Here is a 9,200-nt window from a genome sequence, read left to right as displayed (position 1 = left end):
TGCAGTTACCACAGTCTGAGTCCACTGGTTGCTCCCTGTAGTTTCAACTGGCTACAAATGAATAAAGTAGGTCAGGTGGTGACTCTGAGTGGGTTTGAAATTTCAGACCTTTATGTGTCATGTTCAAAATGGACATCAAGGTTGGCCTCTGCCTTCTGGTGGGGACAAGTCTGAACATGCCTGCACAGGTTCAACCTCAGTGAGTTCGTGGCAACTTCATAGTCAGTTGGACCTTGAAAATGACAGAGTTGGTTGTGCTGTGAAATATAGAGTAGCTGATTAAAGTAAGAAAAATAAAACAGAGTAAATTTGGAGTGTTTTTTTTTTTTTTAATTCAATCCTTTTTTCCGGTAGATTCATTTTTAAAATAATACGAATGTTGTATTCAGACTTCTCGACCTCAACCTGTCTGTTCAGCCTTCTCTGCTGTGGGAGGAGAAGTGGGTGGGATTAGTCAAATCAATCTGAAGCTATAATGCCTTAGACCCGCCCTCGGATTGTAAAACTGCAGGCTGTAGTGCTGATGCTGACCTGACACAGTGGATTTGGCAGCGCGCAAGACAGGAGGCGAGGTTTTACGCACGGGTCCCGCTCGCGATTACAAGCAACTGACAAACCCGTAGCAGAGAAGGATTCCTGTTCTCATGGTGGGTGCCTCATCTGCCCGACGAGGAGAGCAAGGTGAAGTGCTGGCCAATTGAATGTTACCTCCAGTCACCATGGATTACGGACGGACCATGGCCCCTCCGGTGCCCCCGCACAATCCCAAACAAATCCGGCCAGGACAGGCGCAGGAGCGGCTGCTGAAGTGCGTACTGCTCGGCGACGGAGCGGTGGGCAAAACCAGTCTGGTGGTCAGCTACACAACGAATGGCTACCCAACCAAATACGTCCCCACTGCATTTGATGATTTCTCAGGTAAAATCAAAATACTGCTGTTTATTATTTTGGAATATTTAAAGCATTAAGGGTCCAAAAGACAGAAATGATATAGATGGGATACCTCCCCTCATTTTCCTGGATTAGAGGGTGGCACAGACACTGCTTGTTTAGCACAGATAATATATGACTGTATAACCTAAGTCACAATGAAAATTAGTGTGTTGAGATTTGAGCCTGAAGTCCAGTTGAGATCTCTAATTCAACTGCCATTTATTCCACCTGCCTGCCTGTCCCACTCAGTTTCACTGAACTCTTCTTCAACTTTGCATGTTCTTGTTTGACAGCATCCACCCTCCCTCCCCTTCTGTTTATTCCATTGTTATGATAGATGTGTTTCCAATAATCTGCCTTCCATATCAGTATTAATGCACACGAGTTATCCTCCCTGATGTAGCCAGGTTTCCATTTGGCACGGTTCCACTTTCCATACTGTCTCACTTGTCCCAGCAAGCTTTGTTTACTGCAAAATAGAGGGGAAAACACAGTCCTTCAAAGGTGAAACCTGTTTTAAAGTGATCAGTGTCAGCATGAAAAAATACACCTGTGACCTGTTGATCACCTTCATGATCACGTCTTAAGATAGTTGCAGAAACTGTGTAAACCTTACTCTGTTAGATGTATTATTATATTGTCCATGATGGACACAAGAGTATAAACTTGTGTTATTGATTAAAAAAAAATAACACAAAGAAATGTTTATGCCTTTTTAGAACTAAGGAATGAATGCACGACAAAAAACTTAAACTTAAACTTAAACATTTTTGTCATTAATCTTAGTCCATTTTCTGACATTACACCGACGACCAATAAAACTAACAACAGCACACATCCTATAAAACACTCTGTGAGAACACACACCGCCCTCAGACGTGCGCTGGCTCAACCCACCCGTACAGAGCACAGAGCGTCTCTGGTTCAGGGGTTTTGTATTGCACAACTCTGCCTATTGTTGTCAGCCTTGACCCGCGAGCCCTCTCCTCTATACTGGAATGGGCACATCTGTTGCAGTGGCTCAGAGGCAGAGATTGTCTTTCGCCTCGGCCTGACAGAGAGTGATTGTGCACTTGGAGCCCCTAATAGTGATGTCATTTCTCGGTGCCCTGGAATCAGAGCGTCCCCTTGAAAGCTGACTTCTGAGCAGTTACGCAATGCCACAGGTGGCAGAGACACAGAGGAGCGGGAGGCTGGGAGAGGGGACGATAAGAGGGAGTTTGGTCCAGAAAAATCAAAGGAGTATCATATGTCAGGGATTAAGAAATGATTACACAATGGCAGCTCCCCTCTCACTTTCCTATCTTTCTCTCCTCCCGCTCTTTCTCCTTGCTTTTGTAATGCTATGATGCCTGTCCTACATGAGTAGTTCCAGCAAACTCTTTGATCAGGTGGTATGACCGACCACACACTCCAGGCGTATTGTAAATGTTTCCATGTGCCTGCTGCTCTGCATTGTGCTCGCTCTCCTGAAAAGAATAAACGGCCCTATAATGAAACTGTATGATGACTCATCCACTTTTCCAATCTGGAAATGAGGCTTATTGAAAGAGAGTCACTGAACAAACCCCCTATTAGAGAGCCTTGGAATGGCCTCTGTCAAAACACAGCAGAGAACAAAGCTCACAGAGTGGTCCGAGCAACAGTAAAGTGTTATGGTACGACAGTAACTGGCAGAGTGGGTGGGCGAGACAGAGCAGGCCATCTGTGAGCGGGAAGAGCAGAGCAGGGGGTCTTTGTGTTTTCAACTGGCAGGCTTTTGTTTATTTCAGAGAAAATTCTGGTGGTTAGTTACGTCTGTGTGTGTGTTAACTTCTGAAGTGTCAGGTGGGGGCTTTATATCCCACACAGCCTTAAAGCCATGATGACAGCTGTGACTTATTATCTCTGTCTGTCTGTTTCTGTGTCCACAGCTGTGGTTCAGGTGGATGGAAACCCAGTGAGACTACAATTGTGTGACACTGCAGGACAGGTGAGTTTTCTTCACACACTAACACATGTTGCACCACACATTTGGCACACTGTCCAGATCATGCATTCATGCTACATACCTCTCCGTTTTTGGTATACATAAATGTCACATTTAAGCCATGCTAGTGGCGTCACTCTGTGGATGGTAATGTCAGTGGGTCGGTTGGTCCAGACTGAAAGATCTCAGTTATAGTATGAGTTACAATGACATTTTGTACAGACATTCCTGGCCCCCAGAGGATGACGTCATGCAGTTGACTTTCGTGATCCTGTAACTTTTTATTTAATGCCATCATTAGACCAGAATTTTAATCTGTCCATTACTTTGGACAAATCAGTCAAAGTCCATCAGCCTCAGCTGTACTTTAGTGCTAATGAGCAAATGCTTGCATGTTAACACACTGAAATCTGATTGTGAAACTGGTGAATATTATACCTGCTTAACATCATCATATAAGCCTAGTCATTGTGAGAATATTAGCATATTAGCATGCTGACATGCCTGAGTACAGCGTCACAAGGCTGCTAGCATGGCTGGTTGTTGTTATATTACTATTTATGAAATTTTTAAACCAATAAATAAGCACAAATGTAAAACATCCACCCCTTCCAGCTTCTCACATGTGAAGATTTGTTGCCTTTCTTGTTTTTACATCACTATAAATCAAACACCTTTTAAATGTGGGAGCTTTGATCTGATGAAATTAAGCAATAAGCTCAGAGAAGCTGATTTCAGAACAGCTAAGGTGTGTTGTTAGGCATGACGCAGAACGAGGGCACAGTGGGTTCCCTGGCTGCTCACACGTAAATCCCTGTAGGCTCTCTGTGTTCCTTTTGCTGCATATTTGTGGTTTCTTACGCATTCATCGGATGACAGCGCTGCGCATTTCTGACCGTTCTTGTCCTGGTGGATGATGATTGATTCGGGGTTCAGCTGGCGGATATCGTCTGTAGAGCTACGCCCCATATGACAACAGGTGACTAATTGGCACAGTAATACTGAAACTTTAATGCTGTCACTTTGAGTTCTCGGACGTTTTGAGGGTCATTTCCATGATTTCTTAGACATTTGATAGATTAAACAAATAAAGACTAATTGAAAAATAAATCCAATACTTTTAGGCGTACAGTTTTTGTGGTCTGTCCATGTTGCTTTTACTTCACATTGGCCTCTTGCGTGTTATTTCAGATAGCTCATCTGTATAGAAATGGCAGAATTCCTGGGCTCTGCTGTCAGTCTTCATCTGGAATGAAATAACATTGCTCCATAGAGTAGGTAAAGCTTTATGGTGCAGTGACAGGGTGCTGAGGGAGAAGAGAGAAGCCTGCAGGTTAAATTGGAGGTGATGATGCAAAAAAAAAAAACCCAAAAAACTATCTCCTGTCTGTCTCCCTGTTGTTAAGGACACAGTGGTGCAGGGTGCTTGCCAGGCAAAAGTTATTGACTCCTTATTATGTTGATACTTAAGAGCAATCTTGGAAGGAACAGGTTGTGAAAGAGTGTTTTTATTATCCCTGGAGCATGGGTGGTTGTTTCATAATCAAACTCAAAAGAACCCTGCCTTGGAGCAGCATATTTGACATTCATAAATGCTGCCAGGGCACTGCCAGTGCTAAACACAATCAAAGACGACTTGGCTGTAAAGTGGAACGAGGCATTTGTACAAGCTCCTAATACATGTAAAACCTCACAGCATGTTGCAAGCTGCACACACGCACATATGCACACAGACACACACACGCAGACAAGCTTGGGCAAATATGGGCAGATAAAAGACGGCAAACACTTACTGCACTTATGCAATTTCATAAGGGGGGCGTGCAAGCGCCAGAAACAGGTTGGGGTGTGCCAAAAAAAAAAGAGACAAGAGAGAGGTAGAAAGTGAGAGCCCAGACAGAGAGAGAGAAACGGTCTGGAGAAAAATGATAACAGCTGCCGCCAAAGCTGATAAACAAAGTTGCTCCTTACGCTGAGATGTTGATGTCTGTGTGTTCTGCAGATGGACCTACGTCATCAGATCGCAAAGTACAGCCAAAGACTTGCATGGGAAACTCACATGTTGATAAGTGTCCACTGCAGTTGTTGAGCGTCAGATGTTAACTGTTTAAATTAGGGATTGTTTGTGCAGATTGGGTCGTGTTTTTAAAGCAGGAGGAGCCAGCACAGAGCATTGTGTAGGCGAAGAGGGATTAGGAGATGCATAGTGGAGAGCAGAGGGTTAAAAGAAAGAAGGAGAGGTGTGTAAAGTTCCTGGCAACATTAATCAGTGTATTCAAGGGTGTGGGAGGTCCTTAAAAGTCAAAGCTGTGTGTCTCCAAAGTGTTAATTTACTGTAGCTGATATAAATGAGTGAGCAGGGCTTGTGTAGACCTATACTGTTTATTAACACAATATAAACACTGTTTAGACTGTTTTCTTATTGAGAGATTGTTGGCACACTTCCCATTATTCCCTTATATGTTGTATTACCAGTGAAGCATTAACTAAAAGTGTATTAACGTGTGGTCAGTCTGGGTGAGAAGTTAAATAATAATAACATTGTTATATTGAGTTAAACAAAAAAAAACAATCAAAAAACTGAAATAGATAAGTTCATAAAAATAGTAGTCGAAAAAGATAAACACACACCACATTAACATAGGCCTGCCTGAACAGTTGGGTCTTTTTAAAGACGTAGATAGAGCTTGCAGAGGGCCTTCCAAAGTCTTGGGCCACAGTAGCTAAAAGCAGTTTCTCCACTTGTTTTGTTGACTACTTTAGGGGCAGTTAAAATACCAGCATCAGAGGACCTAAAACTGCTTTCACGTTGCCACACAGTAACCGCCCTGACAACCGCCATGACAGGCAGGTGCTTCAGTAAACACTGGCAAAAGTGTAAACTAGCTTGTAGCTGCATACTTCAGCAAGACAATGGAAATAACTGAAGTTACCAAAGATTTCTATGTATTTGGACAATTTAACAGGCAGCTGTAGTTTGGTAGAAATGTTATCCCAGGTCCAGTTTTTCTTCTGGTTGTCAGTGATGCTAGCACCGTAACTCTTGGTATTCAGACACCAACATTATCAGCTCCTCCATCTTGTCCTCTTTCTTCCTCCGCAGTGCACACTATTTGATCGGCCAAAGCCAGGTAGCAACTGCTAGAAGTTCAACACCATGAACTCTGTGTGGCAAAGCGAATTCTGAGTGCATTCACATTGGCAGCAATCACTTCATACCTCTACCTCCGTGTTTGAAACTGCTTCAACTCTCCACCTTCCCTTCATTAGAATAAGAACACTATGAGTTACCATATGGTGTGAAAGCCCCGTAAGGGCTCTTGTAGGTTGATGAGGACTTAAAAGTCAGAATAGTAATAAGGTGCTATACCATTGAGAGCTTTGTATGTGAGTAAAAGGACCCTTTAGACTCCGAAATGACACCAAGACACTTTTCTGGTGAGCCAGGTTATTGTTGTTAAGTTTTAACAGATTGTCACTCATCTATTGTTTTATTGAGGCCAAGCAGGCAGTCAGAGACAATAGACCATTTGGGTGTGTTGGCTAAACAGAAATGTATAATTGCGTGTCATCTGCGTAGCTGAAAATTTGTATTTAATTTGTTGATTATACAACCTAATGGAAACATAGAAGGTGGTTCAGTGTGACAACCAACCCACTGATATCTGATGATCTGGCAAAGAGACTTAACAATTAACTATCTCTCTTCAGTGTTACACACAGCACCTTCAAGGGAAATGATTCATCATAAATTAAAGATTTTGGGACAAATTGTAATTGTAATTTCTGTTTCTGTCTCCACTAGGATGAGTTTGACAAACTCCGCCACTTCTGCTACAGCCGGACAGACGCCTTGCTGCTGTGTTTCAGCGTGGTCAGCCCGGCCTCCTTTCAAAACGTCTGGGAAAAGTGGGTCCCCGAGATCCGCCGGCGCTGCCCCCTCACACCCGTCCTCCTTGTGGGCACACAGTGCGACCTGCGGCAGGATGTCAAAGTGCTGATCGAGCTGGCGAGGCGGAGGGAGAGGCCAGTGTTGGAGGAAGATGCCAGGGCGCTGGCGGAAAAAATTGGGGCAGTCACGTACATTGAGTGCTCGGCGCTGACGCAAAAGAATCTGAAGGAGGTGTTTGATGCAGCCATCGCTGTTGGGCTGAGGCAGTCTGACAGGAGGGTGAGGCGGGAGAGGAAGGTCCGCAGCACAGCCGATAAGATGAAGATGCTCTCAAAGTCATGGTGGAAGAAGTACGTGTGTGTCCAGTAGGGAGGGAGGAGACAATTTTCCTGTGACTGATGATAAAACTGGAACTGCTGACTTGTTGGAGAGGACTGAGTTTGATGTAAGGTTTATTTCTACGTTCACCTGGATGACCCCACGTGTGGTGGCCAGAATGACATTAATTCAGTGGAGCAATAACTCAACAGTGGCAGCGAGTGCCTGCCTGCGCTGTAGAGTCATTGCAGAAAACATCTCAGAGAGGATGAAGCTGTGACCACTGTCTGCTCCTCAGAGCCAGTCTGAACTGTTAAATACGACTGTGACCAGCATGCAACCAAAAATAATGGAGCTAATAAAGTTTTATGGCACGTGGACTGCGTATCATACTGGACACGTCCAAAGGAAATGTGAGCCAATTTGGAGGGGATGTGTTCAGACAGTGATGTAATGTACTAAAAGTGTACTCCTCCTATGTGTCTGATTTGATGGCCTTCTATAACAAAGTATATTATTTTATGTGCTCTACACTGTAATTCAGCCCCCAACACTTCTGATAGATTTATTTCACTGAAATCAGAACGCAGCATTAATATAAACTAGCTTAAACCTCCAATCAAAGATGCAATAATTCTACTGTTAACAGTCAAAGCCAATCTTGCACCTTGTTTCCTAAATCAGAAGCAACTCCACTGAGTCAGATGTGTAACTGATCACGTTTATTTTAACTCATTCCCTTTTGGATTACAATCAAATGTAAATGAGTATAATTTTTTATTAAATCTATGAGTTCTTGGAGAATATTATAGTCCAGCCATTCAGTTCTGTATTACTGTGAGCTTGTGCAGGGATTTCTCTAAACCAGCTTGTGTGTGCCACATTTTGAAGTGTTGATACAGCTGTCACACTGTTAGTCGACCACACAGTTAGAGGTCTGTAAGCTCCTCACCAGCACACACCTGCTTCAGTAGATTGATGCCACTAAACATTAACAGAGTAAACTGAGCGACCGTTGATGTCATCGTTTTCCGAACTTACAAGGTTGCAGCAATACACTGGGTGGTGCCACTGTACATTGCACTTATCACACACAGTCCAAACACATCACTGAAGTCTTGCCATGCAATGGCCTTTGGAGCAGTGGTGTGGATTAGATATGAAGCAGGTAAATGGCATCTGTGGTGCTTGAGATGTACTCAGTGTCTCTGAAACAGATAAAGCTGATCTGCATGTTCCCTGCACTACCCACTGGTTTGGATGATCTTTCTTTGTTATTGCAGTCAGGGCCTTAAACAGATAATTATTGGTCTTTGGAGATCAGTATATTGGAGCTCTCTCCTCTTCTGAAATTATACAGTGAATGAGGTGAAATCACCAAAGAGACTGCTTCTATGTTTGCTTCTCATTTTTCAGAAGCCTGTCATTCAGCTCTGTCTATTTATCTGTTCCGTCTGGGCCAATAACTGATCGACAGCACTACAGAGCAGATGTATGAGATGTCGTATGTCATTATGTATGTTACATAGTACTCATTTATGATGTTTGTAATGTCATCAGGATAAATCTGTGTATACATACAGTAAGGTGACTCAGTCATTGTCTGTGCTGTCCAACTCTAAATGGTACTTAACAGTATGAGTGTTTCAGTTGGTGTCTGATTTTTGACATAAGAGCAGTTTGTTGAGCTGTATGAGTGGAACAAAATAAAATGTGAAATATTTAACCTGCTTTCACTGTCGACTCTTCCATGGAGATATGTTATCTCTACTGTTGCACTGAAGAGAAAATTATGTGATGATAAGAGTGGAGCACGGTTTGTTACACGCTCGCTTTCTGGGGTTGAAGGTTAGTATGTAACTATAAGTGCAGACATACCTCATTTGTTTTGCATGTGCTCCACTAAGAAGTTTGCCATCAGGAAATTGCCAAAAAGAAAAAAAAGGTCTGATTTAAATGCAGATATTTCCGACTAAAATGTAGGTTCATTTGTAATCACTAAATTTACAACATTTTACAAGTTTGAATGGTCCCGTGTAGGATTTAGAGTCATCTACTGGCAGTAAAGGTAAATAATATTCATAACTA

At 43.0% G+C, this 9,200-nt stretch overlaps 1 protein-coding gene across 1 annotated transcript; it reads left to right on the top strand.

Moving 5' to 3' along the window:
• The first annotated feature begins 491 nt into the window (after window positions 1-491).
• Window positions 492-8,838, top strand: rhoub (ras homolog family member Ub). The gene is made up of 3 exons (XM_049576145.1): window positions 492-918; window positions 2,847-2,905; window positions 6,708-8,838. Exons 1-3 carry the CDS (start codon window positions 702-704, stop codon window positions 7,161-7,163), a joined length of 732 nt encoding a protein of 243 aa, XP_049432102.1. The 5' UTR covers window positions 492-701; the 3' UTR covers window positions 7,164-8,838.
• The last annotated feature ends 362 nt before the right edge of the window (window positions 8,839-9,200 follow it).

This window comes from Epinephelus fuscoguttatus, linkage group LG5 (genome assembly GCF_011397635.1).
Source record: "Epinephelus fuscoguttatus linkage group LG5, E.fuscoguttatus.final_Chr_v1".
Taxonomy (NCBI): domain Eukaryota; kingdom Metazoa; phylum Chordata; class Actinopteri; order Perciformes; family Serranidae; genus Epinephelus; species Epinephelus fuscoguttatus.
This window is presented reverse-complemented; position numbering and strand designations above follow the sequence as displayed.